This window comes from Onychomys torridus, chromosome X (genome assembly GCF_903995425.1).
Source record: "Onychomys torridus chromosome X, mOncTor1.1, whole genome shotgun sequence".
NCBI lineage: Eukaryota > Metazoa > Chordata > Mammalia > Rodentia > Cricetidae > Onychomys > Onychomys torridus.
This window is the reverse complement of record NC_050466.1, coordinates 17,714,123-17,740,126: the sequence shown is the minus strand read 5'-3', so window position 1 is coordinate 17,740,126 and position 26,004 is coordinate 17,714,123. Positions and strand designations below refer to the sequence as shown.

General features: G+C 43.6%; 1 protein-coding gene and 1 non-coding gene across 3 annotated transcripts in view; both read right to left on the bottom strand.

Moving 5' to 3' along the window:
• Window positions 1-7,112: 7,112 nt before the first annotated feature.
• Window positions 7,113-26,004, bottom strand: part of Slc25a43 (solute carrier family 25 member 43) — a 35,106-nt gene continuing 16,214 nt past the window's right edge. Inside the window, exons 4-6 of one of the 2 annotated variants that reach the window (XM_036175261.1) lie at window positions 25,080-25,088; window positions 9,095-9,229; window positions 7,113-7,899 (exon numbers count right to left, since the gene is read on the bottom strand). In XM_036175261.1, the coding sequence (XP_036031154.1) occupies window positions 7,699-7,899; window positions 9,095-9,229; window positions 25,080-25,088 (345 nt within the window). In that variant the 3' untranslated portion in view covers window positions 7,113-7,698. The remainder of the gene's footprint in view (window positions 7,900-9,094; window positions 9,230-25,079; window positions 25,089-26,004) is intronic. The other variant, XM_036175262.1, reaches the window with a different exon arrangement.
• LOC118574905 lies at window positions 15,415-15,539 on the bottom strand. The gene has a single exon (XR_004943782.1). It is a non-coding gene; the product is annotated as a small nucleolar RNA SNORA51 (small nucleolar RNA).

Below are 26,004 nucleotides of genomic sequence, written 5' to 3'. Positions count from 1 at the left end.
AATACACCTGTCTTTTGAGGAATCTCCCTAGTTTCGAGGGTAGTATTATTAATTTACATCCTTACTAATGCTTACCAGTCATTACATCACTGTGGTTTTGGTTTGCACTACCTTAATAACTAGTGATGTCAGACATCTTTTTGTTTGTTTGTTTGGTTTTTTTCGAGACAGGGTTTCTTTGTGTAGCTTTGCACCTTTCCTGGAACTTGCTGTGTAGACCAGGTTGGCTCGGAACTCACAGAGGTCTGTCTGGCTCTGCCTCCCGAGTGCTGGGATTAAAGGCTTGCACCACCACTGCCCGCCTGACATCTTTTTTTTTTCATGGTGATTGACCAATTTACATGTCTTCTTTAAAAAAAAAAAAGATTTATTTATTTATTTATTATGTATATAGTATTCTGTTTGTATGTATGTCTGCACACCAGAAGAGGGCACCAGATCTCATTACAGATGGTTGTGAGCCACCATGTGGTTGCTGGGTATTGAACTCAGGACCTCTGGAAGAGCAGTCAGTGCTCTTAACCTCTGGGCCATCCCTCCAGCCCTACATGTCTTCTTTTAGGAAATGTCTGATTAGGTTGATTGCTATAGCTTCCTGGCCTTCGGACTGAGATCAAGTGTAGGTTTATTGCTCACTTTTAAATTGGATTATTATTACTGTTTCTGTTGAGATTGTGAGTTCCTTGTATTGTGGATGTCAACCTGTTTTCAAGTGTATGCTTTTTGCAAAGTTGGGACTTGAACGTAGGGTCTCATGCATGCTAGCTAGGCAAGCACTGAACTATATCCCCAACTCCCTTGTACTATTTTTGCAACATTTTTTAAAGTGTGAAAGTTAAAAACTTTCAAAAGAAAAAGGCCAGGAACAAGAGGTCAGGAGAATAGAAAATGATATTAATGATGGTGATGATTATATTGATGACTTATATTTGGTCAGTTCATTAGAAAACTCACTTCTCCAGTGAGACATGTCAGGGCTCTCTATTAGTAACTATTGTGCCTCTGGGGGATATGGAAAATACAAGTATAATAAAGAAACAGGAACTGAAGCTAAGGCACTGTCTGGTAGTTCTGAAGAAAAAAAGAAAAAAACAGGAAAAAGCTCAAGCAATACCAAGGCCTTGGATATCTATGTACCAATGCCTAGAATGTAGGCCATACAATGAATTTTATACAAGCAGGAAAACACAATATTATACATATTGTTCAGTCACCGTGGGATGGGACTTCTGGCTGATATGGTCAAGGAAAGGGAAACCTGGCTGAGAGATACCACAGGGAAGTGAAGAACAATGATTTCTCAAGAAGGTTATCACCATGGGGCTGGAGAGATGGCTCAGAGGTTAAGAGCACTGACTGCTCTCCAGAGGTCCTGAGTTCAATACCCAGCAACCACATGGTGGCTCACAACAATCTTTAATAAGGTCTAGTTCCCTCTTCTGGTCATACATGCTGTATATATAATAAATAAATAAATCTTTTTAAAAAAAGGTTATCACCAGTAATTCATTGACTGGAATGTGAAAAGCATCAAGAAAAAGCTGGACATGGGAGTATATACCTGGAATCTCAGCACTCTGGAGGTTGAGGAAGTAAAACTGTGAGTCTGAAGCCAGCTGGGATTACATAGTGAAACACTGTCTCAAAAATAACTAGAGGAGGGTAAGCAAGATGGTGCAGTGGTGGAGAAAACAGACTCCAATAAGTAATCCTCTGACTTTTACACATGCACCATTGCACGGAAGTGCCTGTATTCACTCTCACACATGATGTGCACACACACACAAAATCATAAATAAAACAAGCTCTTTTTTTTTTTTTTTTTTAAAAAAAAAGGGGGGTCCTCACTATGTAGCCTTGAACCTAGAGAGATCCAACCGATTCTGTCCTCTGAGTACTGGGATTAAAGGCATAAACCACTGAATCCAGCTAAAATTAGCTTTTGAAAAATGTTACTAAGAATTTCACGGGGGTGGCATCCCATGTAATCTCAGCATTCAGGAGGCTGAGGCAAGAATATTGCAGTTTCAGGCTAGCTTTTGGTAAACAGTAAATTTCAGGCCAGCATGGGCTGCACTGGGAGACCCTCCACCTCTAAAAACCACCACAAAATAGGACCAAAGAATGAAAGGGAGATAAGAATATGTAGTTGTGGACATGCATAAGACATTGCTCAGCAAGATAAAATGAACAGTACTGCATATAGCATGCTGTCAAAGACCATCCATTATTATTTCATTATTTAGATAGCAGCATATCTGGTACGTTCTTTTCAGAATTTAATTACATATATTTACTCATTGTATGTGTGTGGGCATGTATGTGCTATGAATTATGTGTGATGAGCTCAGAGAACAGCTTACCAGAGGCTTTTCTCTTCACCTTACCATGTACAGCAGTAATTCAAGTCAGATCATCTGGCTTGTGGCAAGCACCTTTTCACAGTCCACATCTGTTAAATTCTTGGCCCTTTCCCTGATAATCAGGAGTTCTCATACTAATGAGAAACAATGAGGTATGTCACCAGGCTGGACTTAATACGGACAATAGATAAAGAAGATCTGGTTAATAAGTGTGTGTGGCAAGAATCTGGAAGGGTGTGACTGCGCCACCATCTGTCTGTCTCTCCTAAGCAAACAGCATGCTCACATAGGCTAGGTAAAGTGTGTGCATATATATGTGTCTGTGTCTATGCGTAAGGTAGAATTTAGAGAAAAGAGAATGTGATATCCTGGTCAGATACCAAAGAGAGACAATTCATGAGGGAGAGGAGTCCAAAGAGAAATTTCAGATTTGTACAATTTTGAAAAGTTCTGATGAGAAATTAAAAAGGGAAAGACACCTTGTAAACTACAATGTACACATAGGTTATTTTCTGATGAGCACAGTTGTTTTGTTTTGTTTTGTTTTCCAAAATACATGTAAAGGTAACAGAAGGACACCTAGTCCTCCCAGGACAAAGACCAACATACTATAGACTTCTGGGAGTTGACTCACAAAAGGCAAAGTTCAGAATAGGCTCAGGCTTGTAAAATGCGAAGGAGCACAGTAAAGGGTTCTAACATTCTATTTAGAACAAGACATTTAAGGGTGCAGAGGTAGGATTTAAAGGTGGTGTGTGTGCAAGAGAGGACTGGGAGTGCTGGATTCACTGAAGGCTCAGCAGTTACAAGTACCAAAGAGCACTTGCTGCTCTTGCAGAGGACCCAGCTTTGGTTCCTAGCACCCACATGGTGGCTCACAACCACCCGAAATTCCAGTCCCAGGAGATCCAATACCCTTTTCTGGTATCTTCAAGCACTAGGCACACATGTGGTGCACATACATACATGTAGGCAAAGCACCAACACATACAAATAGAGAGAGAGAGAGAGAGAGAGAGAGAGAGAGAGAGAGAGAGAGAGAGAGAGAATTGGGAGATCTTTGTTAATTGGGAGTTGCCAGTGCCAAAAAGTGCTGATGATTCTTGCTTGAGTTGGACTAGTATGGTATAGAACATAAGATTAGGGAAACTTTCTGTTCCATTTTGTCTTTGCTGGCCAACCTGTAGTGTTAGGTTCAGTTCTGGGTGCCACATTTAGGAGGAAATTAAGAAACTAGGACAGCTGACTGGTGGTGGCGTGCTGGGGGATGTCTTTCTGTATGCTGTGAATATATGTTGTTCCCACTGGTTAATAAGCTGCGACTGGGTAGTGGTGGCACATGCCTTTAATCCCAGCACTTGGGAGGCAGAGGCAGGCTGATCTCTGAGTTCGAGGCCAGCCTGGGCTACAGAGTGAGGACAGGCACAAAGCTACACAGAGAAACCCTGTCTCCAAAAACAAACAACAACAAAAAAAGTTAAATAAGCTGCTTTGGCCTATAGCAAGGCAACTTAGAGGCAGGCAGGAAATCGAAGGAGAGAGACAGGAAAGAGAAAGCTAGAATCTGGGGAGATGCCAGCCACTACCAGGAGAAGCAAGATGTGAAAGTACCAGTAAGCCACAGCTATGTGGCAACTTATAGATTAATAGAAATGGGTTAAGTTATAAGAGACAGCTAGCAAGAAGTTTGCCATAGGCTATACAGTTGATGGTTAATATTAAGCCTCTGAATGATTATTTTATAAGCAGCTAAGGGACCATCGGGCCAGGCAGGACTGGAGGAATGCAGACTGTGGGGCCGGGTGGGACTGGAGAAAATTTCTGACCACAGCGGCACACACCTTTAATCCCAGCACTCAGGAGGCAGAAGCAGGTGGATCTCTGACTTCAGGCCAGCACAGAGTGAGTTCCAGGACAGTCAGGGCTACACAGAGAAACCCTGTCTCAAAACAAACAAACAAACAAACAAAACAAAAGAAAGAAAGGAAGGAAGAAAGAAAGAAAAAGAAACCAAAATAGATTCGAACAGGGCCATCATGAAAGTGAAAGTGAAATGATATCATTATATCAGATGAGAAATGGCTGAGTGAATGAGAGCCATTTAATTGAAAAAGTGCTTTGAGTTAAGGAAGAGTAACATGTTTTATTCCTTAAGTCACTTCTGGAGTATCATACCACACTTCTTTATAATTCTTCTGAAGTTCTTTTTTATAATTTTATTTGATGTGCATTAGTGTTTTGCCTGCATCTTGGAATCACAGACACCTGTGAGCTGCATGTGAGCACTGGGAACTGAACCCAGGTCCTCTAGAAGAACACTCAATGTTCTTCACCACTGTGCCATCTCTCCAGCCCCCTCTTCTGAAGTTCTTAGTCCTGTGTGGTGCACACTGGTAACCAGAAGTCAGGAAGGCAGAATATCTTATCCCACCTCTAAGGAAATAAAAATAGCTCTAAGTTCATTTTAGAAACAGAATTAGAATTTTAAGGAACTGTTCTGAAACTGCAGGAAAATGAGACACATTCTTGATTTTATTGAAAAAAAATTGCAACTCAGTGAGCCTAGAGATATGGCTTAATTAGTTAGTAAGAGCACATACTGATCTATAGAAGAAGTTTCCAACAACCATGGTCAGCAGCATATAACCACCTGTAACTCTGGATCCAAGGGATCTGATGCCTCTGGCCTCCATAGGTGCCTTCACTCACATCCGTGTACCCAACACACAAATAACTAAAAGTAACTCTTCAAAAAACCAAATCAAACCAAATCAAAACATCAGCAAACCCTGCAGCTAAGAAAACACCTCTGTGCCAAGTGGCATCTCTCTTGTATTTGTGGAAAAATACAGAGTACTAAGATATAAATAATCTGAGGCTAGATTTCAACTTTTGTCAAAAACTACACTCATAGAATTCAGCATTTTAGCTGGGCTGTGGTGGCACACACCTGTAGTCCCAGCACTTGAGAGGTAGAGGCAGGCGGATCTCTGTGAGTTCGTGGCCAGCCTGGTCTACAAAGCGAGATCCAGGAAAGGTGCAAAGCTACACAGAGAAACCCTGTCTCGAAAAACCAAAAAAAAAAAAAATAAATAAATAAAAAAATAAAAAATAAAAAAAATCAGCATTTTCTGAAATTTTGTTTTGTTGCTTCAAAGAAAACAACAATGGACAAACATGGAGTGTTGACTGGATGCAGTATTTGCCTCACACTAATACATCAGGCTACACATGTCAACACCACTCTACAAAACAGTTTGCTACAGGAGTTGGAAAATGAGTTATTTTGTATATGTAAACCAGACTAAGGTCTGAGAACTTAACCATAGTTTTATAACTTTGATTAGGAATAAATGACAGTTTTCTCTCTTTGAAAAAATTTAAGGAAAAAATTTTAGACTTATTTATTTTACGTATGTGGGTGTTTTTCTGCATGTATGTATGTGCACCATGTGCATGTCTGGTGCTTCTTGAGTTCAGAACAGGGTGATAGATCCCTGGGACTGGAGTTACATACAGATGGTTGTGAGCCACCATGCAGGTAGGTGCAGGGAACTGAACCCAGGTCCTCTGCAAGGCAACAAGTGCTCTAAATTGCAGAGCCAACTCACCAGCCCCAATTTTTTCCTTTAGAAAATAAGTTTAATAAAAAAAATACTTTCAACGTTCTGAAAATCTTCATGTATATGGTAGAGGGAAGGAACAGAAAATTTGTCATGTCAGAAATATATTTATTTATTTACCTCTTGTTTTTTTTTTGAGATAAGATTTCAATATGTATATGAGGAACTTGAACTTACTTATGGAGCTGAGGATGGCCTTGAACTCATGATCTTCTTGCCTTAGCCTCCCAAGAGCTGTGACTGCAGATGGGTACCACCATTATCTTGTTATATATTAATGCATTTTAAAATGCATACAATGGTATTATTAGAGAAGTATATTTATATAAGTTTTACATGGAATTCCCATTTGAGTACATTAAAACAAAACCAACCAAACAAACAATAACCTCTTCAGTGGGTGATTAGCCTAAAGGATTTTTATTTCATGCCATTTGGGGGGAGTATGTGTGTCATATGTTCTATTTATCCTTTCTAGGCAACTAGGACATCTTGTGAGAATAGCGGAAGATTATTGAATAATTTATTTTCAGGGTAGGAAGTTAAAAAGGCAGATAATTAAGGCTGATGGAACTGTGCATGACTTGAGTCAGTGCATCATTAAGAAGTCATGGGGCAGGGGTGGCGCATGCCTTTAATCCCAGCACTCAGGAGGTAGAGCCAGGTGGATCTCTGTGAGTTCAAGGCCAGCCTGGTCTACAGAATGCGTTCCAGGACAGCCAAGTCTACACAGAGAAACCCTGTCTCAAAAAAAAAAAAAAAGTTTCTGATTTCTCTCTCTCTCTCTTTTTCTCTCTTCCTTTGAGACAGGGTTTCTCTGTGAAGCTTTGGAGCCTTTCCTGGAACTCACTCTGTAATCCAGAATGGCCTCGTACTCACAGAGATCCACTTGTCTTTGCCTGTCCAAGTGCTGGGATTAAAGGTGTGCACCACCACCGGGCTCCAGGTTTCTGAGTTTTCAATAAAGAATGAAGGTTCCAGACTAGGTGGTGGTGGCTCATGCGTTTAATCCCAGCACTTGGGAGGCAGAGCCAGGTGGATCTCTGTGAGTACGAGGCCAGCCTGGGCTACCAAGTGAGTTCCAGGAAAGGGGCAAAGCTACACAGAGAAACCCTGTCTTGAGAAAAACAAACAAACAAACAAAAAGAATGAAGGTTCTGAGGATAAGCATTGCAGTACACACTTATAATCTCAGCTGGCTGGGAGTCTAAGCAGGAAGACCATGACTCTGAGAGCAGGCTGGATTTTGTAGCAAGATCATTAAAAAAAAAAAAATCAAAGTTTTCACTTGGGGTTTTTGATAAGGCCTAACTGACATGGTAGTTGGTGCTCTCAGAAGCCAGCAAAGGTATGAGTTTAAGAAGTTTGTGGGGAAGCCACAGGTCAAAGTGAGAAAAACTTGTCCTACTCTACCTACACTCCCATGGCTGGGCTCATGACATGGTCTCTGCCCTGCTACTTCAGCTACAAGATGCTCTGAAGTGTTGTGGCAAAGCTGCTTCCTGAGGTTTCTCCTAGGGTATACTGCACATCTGATTGCCACTAGGCTTCCTTATAGTCTGGTGGAGTGCCATGTGACAGAGCAGTGTCAGAAAAGCTTTTCAAGGCACAGGGTTCCCAGGTGATGTATTGTTCCTCCTGATGGGCACAGGTAAGAGGCCATGGTCATCTGTGATTGCACACGTCTTCCACCAGCGCTGTTCCAGTCAGCTTTACAGGGTTGGTTTTTTAGATTCCAGTTTTCTGGGTTTGAAGAACTTCTTTAATTCCCGTAACTCCTGGGGCTTCAAACTTTGGTCCACCCCTGGGGTCAATTTATAGGTCAGTGGGGACAGGATGTAACCATTTTGATAAAGAAAAATTCTCTTACAGAACTCAAACATACTAAACATAACTCCAAAATATGGAACTACCTGTTAAACAGAAAATAAAAATGGCATTAAAATCTTTTATTTATGTCTCTCTCTCTCTCTCTCTCTCTCTCTCTCTCTCTGTGTGTGTGTGTGTGTGTGTGTGTGTGTGTGTGTGTGTGTGTGTTTGTGTGTTTGGGCACCCATGGAAATGGAGTTATGTGTGGTTGTGAGCTTCTCAATATGGGTATGGGAAACTGAACTCAGGTTCTCTGGAAGAGCAGCAAACACTCTTAATTACTAAACTATCTCTCCAGTTTACATGTTAAATAGCTTTTTATAAATAAAATTTTTTTTCTTTGTTTTTTTTGGAGACAGGGTTTCCCTGTCTAGTTCTGGCTGTCCTGGAACTCACTTTGTAGACCAGGCTGGCCTCGAACTCACAGAGATCCACCTGGCTCTGCCTCCCGAGTGCTGGGATTAAAGGTGTGTGCCACCACTGCCTGGCTAATTTTAAATTTATTTTTTATTGGTATGCATTAGGAAGTATATGTTTAATCTTTTCCCTTTAGCCAATTTAATTAACAGATCAGGGAAGCTACCCTTAACTGAACTCAACACTTTGGAGCCATGTATCAAATTATTAAGAAAATGTGCTTCTGCAATGGAGTTGCACCAGGATAAACTAAGATAATAGCTGTGGGCAGTACTGCATAGTAATTATTTTTGGAATCAAAGAATATAGAAAAAAGGAAAACTGGTAAAGTGTGGGAGGGAAGAAGGACATCAGAGCCACTGAAGGGCATGCCCTGGACAAGCACTGGGTCTACATTAATATGCATATAGTTGATCTGCCACTGCTCATTTCTATATGCTGGTCTTGACCGGATGTTTATGTGTGAATATCCATGTTTTCACATGGTTAGTTCAGAGTTCTTGCTCTTAATTCTGGTAATGGAAGACTATGGAAATATGATGCAATCATGTATTATATTTGTATTTCGGCAGACAATTTTAGAAGGGAGCTGTATTCTCCTTAGGAGCTCATATGTGCCACAGTTAGAAAATTCTAGTTGAGACTAAATGCTCAGTTCTTCTAGGATGGGGTGTTAGATTGTCCACTATTGCATTCATCACGGTTGATGGGCAGTGTCCACTAGTGGTAGATTGGGGGGGGGTATGCAAATTGTACTGGGGTGATAAGGAAGGGAAGAAACTGGAAGAGGTGGAGAAGCAGGAGATGGGCCACCCTTCTCACCTTTAGTAAGTTAGCTGTCAGTCCGCTCCAGAGCCCCGGTACCCCTTGGGTCTTCACTATCTGCCGGAAGCAGTCCATTGCTCCTGAGAAATGGACATCTACTCCTCCACAGTGGGGAAGATAAGGACTTTGAGCCTGGCAGGAAACAGAAGGTATGAGGAAGTAGTTTAAGTAGGAATTGAAGTTCTACACAAAGTAATTAGGGTCTCAGGTTTGGACTCTGGAAGCTCTGGGCCAAGATGGCAGCAAAAAACCAGTAACTTCAGAGTTCATACTCTTCCATGGTCTTAGAATGAAAAAAAAAAGGTGTTTCTTTGTTTTTCTTTTTTTTTTTTAAACAAAGTTTCTCTGTTTAGCCTGGCTGTCCTGGAACTAGGTCTGTAGACCAGGCTGGCCTCAAACTCACTGAGATCTGCCTGCCTCTGCCTCCCGAGTGCTGAGATTAAAGCCACCACTGCCCAACTAGAATAACATTGTTTTGAGACAAGGTATTTCTTCTGTAACCCAGATTGGCTGGGACTTTGCCATACTTCTGTTTCAGCCTCTTGAATGCTCAGATTATAGGTGTGACCACCATGCCTAACTTAGACCAGATATTGATTTGCTATAGAACCATGATGCCTTCCTTGTTCACATATTTGTGGTGTATTTTGCTTAAAAGAAAGTAGGCATTTTGGACAGACTCAATTTTTTTTCTGAGTTTTTTTTTTTTTCTCTCGAGTCAGGGGTTCTCTGTGTAGCTTTGTGCCTTTCCTGGAACTCACAAAGATCTGCCTGCCTCTGCCTCCCGAGTGCTGGGATTAAAGGCGTGCACCACCACCACGGCCTGGCTCAGACTCAATTTTATATTTACATTCCATTCTAGCCTATGCCTAATGGACCTGTTACATATTTCTATGCCTTTAACCTCTTTTTGAGATTTATTTATTTTTTGTTTTACCTATATTGGAGATTTGCCTGCATGTATGGCTGTGTACCAGGTACAAGTGAGGATATCAGATGCCCTTAGAACTGGAGTTATAGATTGTTGTTAGCTGCAAGGTAAAGAAAAGTGGTTTTAGCTACTGAGCCATCTCTCCAGCCCCAGACTTTAACCTTTTTTGGTGGCCTCCCGACTCCTTATTTTAAGGGATCCCGCTCCGTGGTAATATAAAATTGTGTACCCCAATAAAGCTTGCCTGAGGAACAAAGGACAAGCCACTAGATTAGACATAGAGGTCAGGCAGTGGTGCCCACACCATTAATCCTACCACTAGGGAGTCAGAGATCAGAGTGATCTCTGTGAGTTCAAGGCCACGCTGGAAACAGAGCTAGGCAGTGGTGGTACACACCTTTAATGCCAGTACTGGAAAACCCACATGCCTTTAATCCCAGGAAGTGACAGCAGGGTGGAGAAAGGTATATAAGGCATGAGGAGACAGGAACTAAGGCAGTTCAGCTGAGACCCTTTCAGGTAGACTCAGGCTTTGAGTATGAGGATTCATGGAGTTGGTGAGGTAAATAGGTGGTGGCTGTGTCTTGCTCTGCTTCTCTGATCTTTCAGCTCTCACCCCAATATCTGGCTCAGAGTTGTTTTATTTTTTTTGTTTTTTTGTTTTTTTGTTTTTTGAGACAGAGTTTCTCTGTGTAGTTTTGGTGCCTGTCCTGGATCTCACTCTGTAGAGCAGGCTGGCCTCGAACTCACAGAGATCTGCCTGCCTCTGCCTCCCGAGTGGTGGGATTAAAGTTGTCTGCTACCACAGCCCAGCTGGCTCAGAGGTTTTTTTTCTTTTTTCTTTTATTATAAGACCATCTAAGATTCGAACACCTCTCCTAAGAAATTACCACATAGGGGCTTATCTTCCCACAACACAAATGTTCCAGGTTTGAGAGCAGCAGTATTTGTGGCATTCACCTGGTTGCCTATTGCTGTCTGACTCTTGTGACACAATTGTTCATCTGGGCCTCAAGCTACTCCATACCCTTGTCCCGTTGTCATTGTGGACCTCCTGGCCACCCTTGGACAGTTACTGGAGACTGACACCTGGTGGTTCAGTTTAAGGCCAGCTTCTCCATCATCTTAGGAAACTTTAGAAAGGAAAGGGAAAGAAGATATTAATCTGGAGATGGGAGATATGCTGTGGGCATGGCCCAGGGGGAGTTGGGAGAAGGAAGTGAGGGGTGCATATGAAGCAGATACTTGTACATGTGTATCAACTTTTCAAAGAGTAAGAGAATGCAAAAAAGGACAGTGTGGGGGTGGGGTGGGGGTTTAGCTCAGTGGTAGAACATTTGTCTAGCGAGCGCATGACCCTGGGACCCTGGGTTCAGTCCTCCCCCCCCCAAAAAAGGACAGTTTGTGCCAGTCTCAGTGGCCGTCATCCTCAGTGGCCCTCACTTTTACATCTTTGGTCACCTTTCCTTCAGCCACTCATGAACTTCTTGACTGCCCCAGAACTACTGATAAAACTGTCATCATCAAAATGGTCAATCCCTGAAAATAACTCTCTTGTCTCTATAATCGCAGTACTTGTGAGGCTGAGGCAGGCACCCCCCCCCCCATATACACAGTTTAAATGAAAACAAATCTATAGAAAAGAGAACAAAACAAGCTGGGGGCTGGAGAGAGATAACTCAGTGGTTAAGAGCACCTGCTGCTCTTGCAGTGGGCTAAATTCAATTCCCAGAACCTATGTTGGGGTAGCTCACAACTGCCTCTAACTCCAGTTCCAGGAAGATCCAATACCCTCTTCTGATTTCTGTAGGCATGTACACTCATGTGTACATAGCCACACAGAGACAGACACACATGTGTATAATTAACTATAAATCTTAAAATAGAAATAATAAGCTACTGCTGAATAAATTCCAGAGGAACTATACTGAGTGAGCTATTCTCAGAAGATAACATTACAGAGATGGAGAACACACAAAATATTATCATCTTAGGGGTGGTCCTGGAGGCCTTGACTGCAAAGGCAGTGCACAAGAATTGGGGATTGACAGAGCAGTTCTATGTCTTGATTGGGGTGGCAGTCACACAAACCTATACACCCATTCAAGGCTCCTAGAACTCTGCACCAAAACAAGCTAATCTGACTGTTTTGATTTGGGAATCAGAGAGTGGGCCAAGAAGCAAAGGGTTGAGTCTGTTTATCACTCTCGTTTCCCAAGACAGAGCAAGCCAGGTTAACCACCCAGGGAGGAGGTGATGGGTGTGCAGTGAGGAGTTTGGTAAGGTTTGAAAAAGTTTTTATGAAGGACACCCTGAAGACTAGCTCTGCAGACTGAGGAGTGGCACAGATTTGCGGCCATGAACTTTCCGTGGCCCCCAGCTGCCCTTCCATGCATTCATCTTCAGCAGTACGAACCCGAGGGAATTTGTGGGGTTGACGATAAGCTGAGGGCCAAGTGGCATGGAATGGGAGCAAAAAAGCCACCAGAATGAAAAGCAAGAGGCCTGGAGTTGCAGCTCTCTTAGTAGAGTGCTTGTTAGCCCTGAGCTCCATCAGCAGCACCGCATGGACTGGACGTGGTGATCCATGACTGTAATTCTCGCACTGTGCCAGTGAAGGCAGCAACATAAAAACTCCAAGGTCATCCTCAGCTGATATCAAGTTCAAAGCCAGCCTGGGATATGTGAGACCCTGTCTCAAAGAAAAGAATGAAAAGGGGCTGGAGATAAGTCCAGTCAGTAAGATGCCTGTTATACAAGGTCGGGTTTCAACTCCCAGCACCCATGGAAAAAGATAGGCATGATGGTGCCTGCTATCCCAGTGCTGATGAGGCAGAGACAAGGTGATCCCTGCAGCTCAGTACTCGGCCATCATAGCTACTTGCTTAGTGCAAGGTCCCAGTGAGAGACTCTCTCAAAAAACAAGGTGGATGGCTTCTGAAGAACAGCACCCAACACTGACCTCTGGTCTCCACACATGCGTGCAAACATATGACATGCACCAACACAGACAAACTCACAGAGTGGAGGAAGAGGGAGAGAGGGAGGAAGGGGCAGGGAGAACATGGGAACGAGGAACATGAAACCAAACAGGATGCTGGTGGCCTAGACATAAAGGAGCGAGCCAGTGACCAGAGGCATTAATGAGCTGAGGGACTGTGGTGAATAGAACTGTAAGGTGTCTTTGTCCTTGATGTGGGTCTTACATTGGTACTTTTTTTTTTTTTCTCGTGCTGCTGGGGATTGAATTCATATACTAAGCAAGTCCTCTTCTGGGTTCATTCAGCCCCGTTTGTGTTTCAGTAAATAGCCCCATCCTTGATTTCATTCAGCTTTGCTGTCCCTCATCTACATCCTTACTGTGCCTCCCCACAGGGCTTGCTACTTTTATACCATTCTCTAAGCGTTGGAGCCAGACAGCTTGCGATAACTCACTAGCCTGTAACCTTCAGCAAATGCCTTGATCTGTCTGAGGCGCCCTTTCCCCTGTAAAATGGAGTAATAATAACATGTACCTTATAGGATTGTTGTTTATATTAAATAATTTAGCACATGCAAAGTGCTTAGAACTATACTTGATATAGAGCAAGCACTAAATAAGTAATTGCCACCATTAAGGCAATCATCATTATTACAATTATCTCAACTTGGAGAAGAGACAAGTATGCTGAAGACCAAGCCAACCTGCTAGACTGGACTGCTAGATTGCTGTGGTCTGAAATTGAATCTTCCTAGCAAAGAGAAACAGAACCATGTAGATGGCTAGTCACAAGGGCCTGCACTTAGGGTTTCTTCTACACAAACCCAGGCAACTTGTTGCAGGAATCTTAAAAGTACTTGTTAATGAAATCAAACCTGAGGCCAGCTATTGGGGTGAATGCTGGAAGATCAGAGAAACAGAACAAGCCACGGCTATCTCACCTTGCTAGTTCCTCAGGTGATTCTGTTTCCTCAGGCTGGAAGCTTCTGAGTCCTCATCCAGATTGAATCTCAGCTAAACTGTGCTGCTCCAAAGCCTGAATGCTTCTGCAGCCGAATGCTTATCCAGCCAAATGCTGAACCAGGCAAATACTTCTAGTTTCTGGTCCTTACACCTTATATACCTTTTCTTTCTGCCCCCACTCCCTGGGATTAAAGGCGTGGGTCACCATGTTTAGTTGTTTCTAAAGTGGCCTTGAACTCAGAGATCTGGCTAGCTCTGCCTCCCAAGGGCTGGGATTAAAGGTGTGCACCACCACCGCCCAAATTCTGTTATGGCTTACTCTTCCCATTTTCTAGCCACCATTTCTGGCTCTGTTCTAGTGGCTGTCTGTTCTCTGACCCCAGATATGTTTATTTCAGGGAACACACAATATTTTGGGGAACACAATACCACCACAGCAACTCTCTAGGCTAGTAAAATGTAGCCACCTGCTTTGGATCCTAGCCCTCAGGAGGAGCACGCTGGAGCCTGTAGTACACCACCACCTAAAAGAACTCAGGAGAACTAGGCCCGGCTCTGCAACTCTCAGTATAACCTTGACTAAGTCATTGACTTCTTTGGACCTTGGTTTCCTCTCCTGTGTACTAAGGAAACTGAAATGAAATGACCTTGAAGACCCTTTCCAGCTTGTATAATCCTTGTAGCTGGCCCAACTCCACATGCCTTCTACCTCTGGGACTTGAAATCTGCCATATTCTCTGTCTTGCCACATTTGTCATAATGATGAGAAGAAATGGCATTTTCTCAGGGAAATCTTCTCAGATACCTAGACTAAGCTTATCAAACACTTCTTGGAGCCGGGCCATGGTGGTGCACACCTTTAATCCCAGCACTCGGGAGGCAGAGGCAGGCAGATCTCTGTGAGTTCGAGGCCAGCCTGGGCTACAGAGTGAGATCCAGGAAAGGCTCCAAAACTACACAGAGAAACCCTGTCTCAAAAAACCAAAAAAAAAAAAACAAAACAAAACAAAACACTTCTTGGTCACCATGCTCCTCATGGCATTTGATAAGATTTTGCAATGATCTGTTGTGTATAATTATTTCTTATCCCCTATCCTGCTGGGACCTATTGAGTGACCACATCTGTGTTGACATGGGTCTTTTCCAAAAGCCCACTAACATTTCTTTCATACTGTAGGTGCTTACTATATATTGAAAAACAGGAAAAAACACTTCAATGCTAAGCATTTGAAAGTTTCTAAACTTCCCAGGCCCTTCAGAAGAGGTAGCATTTGCTAAATATTCTTTCCATGAATATTGAAATAGTTAAATACTATTTACAAAGATACAACTCATATATATGTACACATATACATGTAGATATGCATATCACATATATGCATATCTTAGTTAAGGCTTTATTGCTGAGAAGTGACACCATGACCATGGCAATTCTTTTTTGTCCCATGTCTCCCCATTCACAATACAGATGAGGCACAACGGCTGGGGTACATGGGGTAGGTTCATTCTGCTTCCTCTTTCTATATAGTCAGTGTAAGAACATACCCTGTGGTAAGCACAAGGAGGCTGACCATGGCAACTCTTACCTCCTAATAGTGCCACTCCCTAAGACCCTATGGGGGCCATTTTCTTTTAAATGACCACATATACTAGCATGTTTTTTGATGACAGGGTCTCATGTAACCTAAGCTGGTCTTGAATTTGTTATATAGTTGAGCATGACTTTGAACTTCTGATTCTCCTGCCTCTACTTCTTGAGTGCTAGGATTACAGGTATGTACCACCATATATAGTTTATTCAGTGCTGGGTTGAAACCTAGGGCTTTGTACATGTCAAACAAGGACTCCACAAAATAACTATATATACCCAGTTCACTATCTAACATTTGGTTAAAATACTACTACCTAAGGAATTTATTCTGCAGTTATATCTGCATGTATATGAAACAATATATGTTACAAGGATGTTTGCTACTGCAGTGTTACTAACAGCAAAAGACTGGAGCTAAGTCTGGATGTTCACCAGTAGGAAATAAGACATGTTATAGAATACTATGTCTTAATTAAGAATATGTGGCTACTTCATCTGGATGGATAGGGTGTTACCATCAAGACATATTTTTTTTCTTGTATTTTGTTTTTTCTGGAGCTGAGGACCGAACCCAGGGTCTTGCGCTTGCTATGCAAGCGCTCTACCACTGAACTAAATCCCCAACCCCTCAAGACATATTTTTTAGTGAAAAAGAAAGGGTGTAGAACAGTGGTTCTCAGCCTTTCTAATGCTGCAACCCTTTAACACAGTTCCTCATGCTGTGGTGACCCCCAACCATAACATTGTTTTCATTGCTACTTCATAACAGTAATTTTGCTACTGTCATGAATCATAATATAAGTATCTAATATGCAGGAGATCTGATATGTAACCTCTGTGAAAGAGTTGTTCCACCCCCGCAAGGGTTTGCAACCAATAGGTTGAGAACCATGGGTGTAGAAGACTATGCACAGTACACTGCTGACTACCTAAAACCAGAAAGAACACAAGTCTTCACCTTTATGTAGACCTTTGCATAAGCCATCTTTGGAAAGATACAGGGAAGAAAGTGAGAACCGTGGTGTTGTCTCTGGGAGAGAGCTGAGTGGGGAGGATATAAAGGGTGAGGAGACTGGGTTTTCAATGTGTGTTTATGCCACTGTTTGGATTTTGTGTGCATGTATTACTTGCTGAAAAGAGAATGCTTCATTGTAGGAGTTTTAAGATAGCAAGACAAAGGTATAGTCCCAGATACTTGGGGGTGGGGCAGGAGAATCACTTGAGGCTAGGAGTTCAAGATCAGTGGGTCAGGGAAGAGAAGGGAAAAATAAATAGGAAAAAGATGGTTTGTCAGTGTAGCAAACAGGAGCTCAGAACTTTTCAGCTTGTCACTTGGAAATGATGTATAGGATTCAACATGAACGCAAAGCTGTGCAATTCCCAAACCATCTGAAGCATGTATGTGGAAGGCAGCCACGGTAAGAGGCTTGAGTCCTTTGGCAAATAGCCACTGTGCTGGTTAGTTTTAACTGTCTTTTTGATAGAGTTCACCTGGGAAGAGAGTCAGAATGAAGAATTATCTGGCTTACATTGGCCTGTGGGCATGTCTGCAGAGGACTGTCCTAATTGTTGATTTATGTAGGAAGAACCACCCCACTCTGGGAGCGCTATTCCCTAGGCTGGACTCTGACCTACACAAAGGTAAAGAAAGCTAGCTGAATTCCAATGGAAGGAAGGAAGGAAGGAAGGAAGGGAGGGAGGGAGGGAGGGAGGGAGAAAGGAAGGAAGGAAGGAAGGAAGGAAGGCGGGCTGATGGGTTTATTTTCTATGTTCTTGTCTGTAGATATGATTTTTTTAAGTTCCTGCCTTAGCTTCTTCACAATAACAGACTGTAATCTGGAATTGTAAGCTGAATAATATCCCTGTTCTTCTGAATTGCTTTTTGTCAGACTATTTTATTATCATTTCATAAATGAAATTAGAACCAATAATTAAACAACAGCAGCAATAACAAGCCATTAGTAATATTGCAGTAAATGGATCTTTCTGTCTTGTGAACCACATGACTCATATCCCTTCTGGTGTAACCAGGCCCCATATAGATGTGCTGTAGCAGGCGATGCTCTACAGTAGCTGGATTCACAGGGTGGGCATGGCAAGCTGCTCTGCAGTAGTGTGCCCATGAGCTCACCTTGATTCTGCCAGTGTAAATGTCTTACATTTCAGCATCAGGCCCGAGGAATGACGAGCTGCTCTGAAAGCCTGCCATCATTTCAGGAAAGGTGAGCAAACACAGCAGATTAGTTTTGTGCTTGTGAAGAGAGGAAAGGAACAGTCAATGCCAGTGTGGCCACTGAGGGCTTGGGGTGGGGAAGCGCAGAGCATAGCTGAGACCCCAAGAGAAAGCATTGGAGATGCAGGTAAGCAGCTTGTGAGGAATCAGAGGCCCAGGGGCTTGAGCCAGAGGAGCTCTCCCGCCCCCCACACCGGCAGCTATGGCTACATTTTCTAAGAGCAAACTTTGACAGCAACATCTTGACTGGAAGGGAGAATGTACATGAAGAAAACAAATTTGGAAGATGACAATCTCCAGGAGGCTGAGGACATACAGGTATATGCAGGACCTGAGCTTGGTGGCTTGAAAAGGCAGGCACTTTTCAACTGAGCTGTATCCCTGACCCCTGTTACTTTATTTTTAAAATTTGGCCTGGTGAGATGGTCCAGCCAGTTAGGGCGTATGATGCCAAGCCTGGCAGTGTGGAGCCTACATGGTGGGAAGGAGAGAAGTGACTCCTGTAGGTTGTTCTCTGACCACTGCATGGATGCTGAATAGGTGCTCCAAGCACATTGAGAACAGCATTTGCAATGTGCCCGTGTTCAATGACGCCATTCAGTCTTTGCACAGGTACTTGCAGAAGGCACAGTTCTCTGTCTGATGCTGTATGGACTATGAGGAAGATGAGGCTCAGAGGTCCCATGGCCTATTCCTGTCCATGCACAGGATTAAGGGCCATGCTGGGACCATGTCATCACCCCTGTGAGCTAATCTGTTAGTCAGAGGCTCAAGGGGGACACAGTCATGAGCATAAGTAACTGGCAGCTGTAACGATGGGAAAACTGGTGAAAGTAGATGCTTCATCCCCAAAACAGCTGCAATGAGCCAGTGGGGTCAGTCAACTCCATATTTCCATATTCTCCGGACAACTCCATTTTCACATCCTTCAGACAGCAGAGGTCTCCCAGGTGGCTGTTGACCTTTTATGTTTGACAGCAGGTGTTTCCTGGGGCCTTTCTTCTCTTTCCTTTATCTTCACTTGCTCTTTTGGGAGCTGGAGGTTGGAGAAGGTCTTATCTTAGCTGCTCTTAGTGTTTAGACAGAGCTTAGCATGAAGTGGCTGTTTAGACTCCCCGATTTTTATTGCTTCAAAGGAACAAGCCAGCTCAGGTCAGGAGAAAAGGGCAGAGTTCAGTTCACTTGGCTGGGAAGGCCCTCCTGTTCCCTCCTTGCCTGGCCTCTAGGGTCAGTCTTGTTTCCCTGATCAAGAACTGCTATCCCCAAAGTATTTAGGGCACTGTATACTTTTTGAGCGAACGGGTGGGCAGGTTTTCTTTTCCCTTCACTTTAAAAATCAGTGCTCAAAAGCAAGCCCGTCTTGCCCTAATGAATGCTCAGATATCCACCTGGCTTCACCGTTGCTAAGGCAGTGACACTCACTTGGGCAGAAGCGAGTCCTCAAAGGGCCCAGACATCAGTGAGCTGCAACAAAGGTAAGGGGCACAGTCCCCCTCAGCACCCTTAGAGCTCAGCACTCAACCCTGTACTTCAGGACATTTCAGTGGTCTCCTTCTTCTCACTAAGAATAGATGCTGTGCCATCCAGGAGACACTCAAGTGGGCAGAACCATTAAACTCCATTAGCATCCTCTACTAGTGGCCAGGAGAGCAATTTCCTTACCTTTCCTGGGGTCTTGCTCCTGCTCCCTCCAGGGCTCTTAGGACTTCCTTCTCAGTCCTTTGATCAGCCTGTGGCTGCTAATGGTCTGTGCCTGTGCTCTGTGCCTTCCTATGCTTCCTAACTTGCCGATGAGGCTTCCAGGGCCAGGTTGCTTGCTACTGAGGTCCAGAATAGCACAGTTTTCATAAGAATATTTTTCCCATTTTAATCTGAGGTAACTAGCTTCTGGCCCAAACCAGGCTTAGTACAGTGCAAATATTTGTGTTTCCTCCTGATTTCTGTGTTGAAAACCTGATCCCCATGTAATGTTTCAGAAGGTGAAGCCTTTGGGAAGTAATAAGATCAGGAAGCCAGAGCCCTCGGAAATGAGATTAGTGTCCAAAAAGCCATGCCAGGAGTTGCCCTGTTTCTTCCACCATGGAAAGACACAGCACGAAGGTGTCATCTAAGAATGAGAAGTGGGCGCTCCCTAGATGTCAGCTTTGCCTTGACTTTGAACTTCCCAGCCTCCAGAACTGTGAGAAATCCATTTCTGTTGTTCAGAAGCCACCTGCTCACTGTTCTAGAGCAGCTCAAGTGCAGCAAGCCTTCCGCCTGTCAGTTTCTGGGCCTTTTCACACTGTTCTTTTTCTCCACTGTGCACTGAAATTTCGAGCTGCCAGTTCTCAAGGTCCAGCTCCCCCCCTCTCAGCAGAGGCAACGGAACAAAAGTCTAAATTAGCTAATTACCTAGCATCTAGGAAAGAGCCCTGCACTTCCTACTGGGGAAGGAGAGAGCCTGCTATAACATATACTAGCTATGTGACTCCTGGGCGAGCAGTTTCCCACCCACGAAATAAGAATCATGATAGTTAGTACTTATTCTGGAGGTCCATAAAGAGGATTAAATGAGTTAAGAGTTGGGGCTGGAGAGATGGCTCAGTGGTTAAGAGCACCGACTGCTCTTCCAGAGGACCTGAGTTCAATTCCCAGCAACCACGTAGTGGTTCACAACCATCTGTAATGAGATCTGGTGCCTTCTTCTGGCCTGCAGGGATATGTGCAGACAGAACACTGTATATATAATAAATAAATACATCTTAAAAAATGCCTTCAAAAAAATTTCTCTATTAAAAAAATGAGTTAAGAGTCTGCCTTGTGTATATTATCTGACCTGCAAATGGTAGTATGTTGTCATTACAGTTCCTTAATCCACAGCAGGCTTTTTACTGTCTTTATCTCCTGTGACAAATAAATCCTCATGCTTCTAGCCCTGACAAAAGCTTCAGCAAAGACAAGCACAGATTCATATACATCCTTACACTTCCTGAAAAACAATCACCTAAGGACTATCTATTAGATGGTGCCATGCTGTGATAGGTCAAGTGTGCCCCCCCCCCCCCGATTTTTTTTTCCTGTCATCTTTTCTTGTTTGGCTGAAACAGGGCCTCACTAAATTGCCCAGACTAGCTTTGAACTTGCTTAATATAGCCCAGGCAGATCTGAAAGTTTGATCTGAAAAGCCTGATCCTCCTACCTCAGCCTCCCAGATGTTGCGCCTATAAGCTTTGGACACTGTGCCTGGCCCTTTCTTGTCCATTTGCCAGTCTTGACCAGTTAACAGCTTTCAGCCCTGAGTTGCACAGGGTAGGAGACTGGACTGCCAGAACAACAAGAAGAGGTTTCTTTAGAGAAGCAGGCTGGGAAGAGGGCAGGCTTGGGTGTTCTTACCTTCAGCTTGTGTAGGGACAAGCGCACAGACTTGAGGTTCACTCAGTGCTATAAAGGTTCAACTCTGTACTCACAGGGAGATCCCTTAAGCCTGCCTTCATGAGCATTTATTTTTAAATAAGTATCAAGTGCCTGTTACATGAGACTACACGTTACAGGGATATACAAAAGTATAACATATACTCCCCATAGGCAAAGAGCTTGCAATTTAGAGAAAGGAGCCAGACATTTATAATATAAGGGATCTTGTGACATGGTCCCTAAGAGAGCTACATAGGTTGAGTATCCTTTGTCTAAAAATGATTGGGACAAGAAGTGTCTCAAATTTTGAATATTTCTTAACTTTGGAATATTTGTTCATAATGAGAGATCTTTGAATGGGAGCAAAGTTTAAGCATGAAATTGACTATGTTTCATATCTCCCTTGTTAGCACGGGGGTCACTTTATGCAGTCTTATACATTTTTATTTTGTGTATTATTTTTCATTTTTATTATTACCTGTGTATATGGTGTATGAGTGTGTATATGTGTTAGTGCATGTGTGCCATGGCTTATGTGTGATGTGTGGAGGTGAGAGGACAATCTCAGATGTGGTCCTTGCTTCCATTTTATTAGAGACAGCATCTCTGTTTACTGTTGTGTGTGTGTGTCAGGCTATCTAGGCCATGAGTTTCTGGGGATTCTTTTCATTCTGTCTCCCATCTCAACATAGGAGTGCTGGAATTATAGATGGACACTACTGTGCCTAGCTTTGTATGGGCTTGGAGAATTCAAACTGAGACCCTTGTGAGTATGTAGTAACCATCTCTTCAGCCCACATACAATCTTTTTAGTGTTCCTGTGTTTTGTTTGCAGTCCTTTACACGAGGTCAGTTGTGGAATTTTCCATCATGTGTATGCTCAAAGTTTCTGACTTTGGAGCATTTTGGATTTCAGAGTTCCATAGTAGGGGTGCTCAAAGCTAAGTGAGCTAAAGTCACTGGGATTGAGGAGACTGCCTCTGCTTGGGAAAATAAGAGGCGATACCAGGAGGTAGCTTTAACAGAGAAGGGACAGCAGAGCAATGATGTTGATTGAGATAAAAAAGAATAGAAAGGAAATTATCAGAATTAGGGGACCCATGGGTAGGCTAACAGCATCCTTTAAAAGGAGTTATTCACCTACAAACTTCTTGGAATGCAACTACTGTGCCCCTGGACATGGGGGTGTAAGTGGAAGTCGCTGACAAACAGCATCTACCTTTTCAGAGAAGGTACTCTATAGTTAAAGTTAGCTCAGTTTTTTCTTCCCCAGAATTCCTTCCCCAGTGGTCTGCATTGTGGTTCTCAAAGGGTCCCATATGGGCCTTTACATGGTAAGTGCCGTAGGGGTGGGAAAAGCCAGCAAACGAAAGCAACAGCTCCTACTACCAAAGCAAGCTGAGCTGAACCTTTACAGACAGCAGCGAGGCCGAGGCCGAGGTAGCTGCAGGAACAAAGGCCTGTGGACTGGAATATAAAATACGGTTGGTCTTCAGGGCTTGGGGGAGGGGAACTTCTTCACTATTGCAAGTGGATGGTGAATTGAGCAGAGACCAAAAGAAGACACGTTTAGCTTTGCCTAGTCAGTACTTTTTTTTTTTTTTTTTTTAACTTGCAACCTTGAAAAATACCAAGATTTTACATTGGAATCTGGATTTAGAGGCTCCCTTGAAAACTGAGCTTGCATTTCTAAATGACAACCATCCTTTGGAGAAGAGAAGCTTGCAGCTTAGCTGCAGCCTGCACTGACTCATTTCACTCTTTTCTGGTATGCATATTTAAATGCTAATCACATTCTGTGAGCACAGAGTTTAGCTTTCCAGAATGCTTTCAAAAGGCATGACGGCTTAGAATGCATTTGAAGGCTTATTGTTTCGGGCTGGGTGCCTGTTATCTGGGTTTCCCTAGCTCTCCTGTCCATTCTGCTTCTGAATTCCTACAGACATTTAATTTTGCAACTCCCTATACAAAGGACCTCTACACAAAAGAACAGTGAAGCTGGTGAGGGAAACATGCCAGACTAATGGGCTGTCCTTTATTCTCTAAAGGTGATGGAGAAGGAGCAACACAGACAAGGCTAAAAGAACATTTGTTCTGCAAGAAACTCATGGGATAGGCTGCTGGGGTGGAAATGAGTGCTGATCCCGGCGGCAAACTGCCTGGCCTTTATCCCGCGTCAGTTACTCCAAGATGGGTTTGTAAGCTACAGGACCTTGGAGGGCCTCTGTTTTTCTCCTCTCGACCAGCAAGATGGCTCAGCAGGTGAAAGTGCCAGAACCTGCAGGGTGCACAGGGAGCACTGCCTCCCTCAAGTTGTCTGAGTGCACCGGGGCCTGCAATAAAACAGGCTTAGTACTGACAGTGCTCATTTGGCACTTGGTAAATAGTTGTAAGGATGGGATGATGTAATGAACATACAGCTGGCCCAGTGCCTACGGTATCTCCCTGCTCAGTGCTGATGATCACTTTCAGAATCAATCCTAGGGAACAGGATGTGCTACAGTATGAGCTGATAAGGTCCTTGATTGGAGTCAGGGCAGGAAGAAAAAGGGCCCTTATGGGAGAGTTAAGAGTGCAGAAGCAAGTGGGCTTTGGATTGGTTGGGTGAGGGGACAGCAGAGCCGAACCTAACTTCTGGCTGCTTAGCTTGGCTGTGAGGGACAGTGATGGCCCTGAAAGGGAACACTCTAAGAAGACAGTTTTAGGGGAAGAGTAGTAACTGATATACAGTGTGCTGGAAGTGGCCCTGGAGATGTGACAGCGCTGGTCAGCAGGCTGTGAGAACATGGGCCCAGGACTGAGGGAGGGAGGGAAGCCTTGAGGAGGTAGCATGGAACACAAGAAGCTCTGAGTGGATGGATGGAGTGACCGTGTCCCACTCAGCAAAGGTTGCTCAAGGTGGTGAGTGTCTGGGTCAGACTGGAGTCTGTTTGAGCAGGCTGGGGCCTCTGTTTATTCACTGACCCTGTGCGTTCTGCTCAGTCAGCTGAACCACTTGGGTCCCACCTTTGTCCTTCACTTCATGCACGTTCAGTTCAATGCTGACCTGGCTCAGTCCTGCTTACCTTGTGAGCTGTGCTGGCGGCAAAGTCCTCTGGGTACAAACCAACAGGCTGATACCCAGTACGAGCAACAGAGTGGGTAGCAGGCCGAGCGGACAGGGTGCACATGGACCTCCTTCCTGATTCATCCAGAAGGCCTATCAGACTCTGGGTCCCATGTGGGCAGAGGCTCCCCAGATTCCCAGGACAATGTTCCCCAGCCTGTCTTACCCTCTCACATACTCTTGCCCATGGAACCATTATATGTTTTCTTCGGATTCTTTGGTCCTTAATAGGGGCTTACAGATTACTACATAAATTATCAGCATTTCCCCCATCTTCTTTTTTCTTTTCTCTTCTTTTGAATCCTTCCCCTTCCTTCTTTCCTTCCTTCCTTCCTTCCTTCCTTCCTTCCTTCCTTTTTTTTTTTTTTTTTTTTTTTTTTGAGAGAGAGAAAGTCTCACTGTGTAGCTCTGGCTGGTTTTGAACCTGCTGTGTAGACCAGGCTGTCCTCAAACTCACAGAAACCCATCTGCCCCTGTCTCCCAAGTACTGCGATTAAAGGGTCATGCCATCATGCCCAGCATATTGTTTCTTCAATACACTTAGTACTGCCAGTATCTTCTGGCCCAGGCTCTTAGCCAGCTGGGGAGATTCAGACAGAAGGGCCAGGCTCTGTCTGGAAAAGCTCAGGTTAAAATGCCCGGAAGTGTGAGAAGATTTCAGGCAGGGTCGTGTTAGAGTCTGAGAACACACCAGGTAGAGGCACTTCATTCCACTTGGGCATGCAGCTGACCCTTCCCCCACCAGAAACATTCTCTCAAAACATGCACATGCATAAATTATTTACCTCTCCATCCTCCAGCATGCCAAACAAGAAAAAGAAAAATAGAGTAAAGTGAGTATAAGCTTGGTGAAGGAAGGGCTCAGGTGCTTAAACAAGACTTCTGATTATTGGCATTAGTGTTCAGAAGGGTTCCAACCTGGTGTGGTATTAAACAGACAGATTGGATGCACGAGTGTCTGGATAAAAGCCTATTAAGACAACCAGGCACTCAGACAAAGGTGCCAGCCACTGTGGGTGCTGGGAAAAATTCCCTGTTTAGTTGGCTATCCACCAGACACCTGCTGTTGATTTGCTTCATGTTGGGCAGTGCCATGGAGAAAATCAATGGAATGCAAATGTTATCATTAACTGCGTTCAGGTCACAGCAGCTAGGTTGCCCTGTACAAGTCCCTTGTGACAAATTAAGCTGGTAAACTCTGCTTAATCCAGTGGGGGCAGATGGTTTTTATGGTGTTCTCTTCTAGATGAATTTTGCATTGTGTGCTTTACGAGAAAAACAAAAGACTGGAGGTGTTTCCTGTTGCCTCTGGCTCCTTATCTTCCTAACTGAAAATGATTTTGATCTGGGATTGTGAGGTTGGTAACTGTCATTGACTGAGCTTCTGGCTCATATACCTTTTCACGGCTCAGATACTCTTCATTTACTGCAGTGACACCTAGTGGTCAGAAAAGGTAATGCCGTATTTGCATTTAAAAGCTCCTGGCTTTATCCTGGGTATTAATAAAAAAAAGTATGTGTACAACGGACAAGTTATTATATTTATTAACCCACGAAAATAACATTCTTGCTAAGATCCATATTAATTGACTTAACTGTATTTTCAGGTGGTATTTATGACGTCATTCATAATTAACTGCCTATCCTGTTTTACAGCTTGATTATGTTGCGTTTTTTAAAACAACCACTATGATTTTGCATTTATCTGAA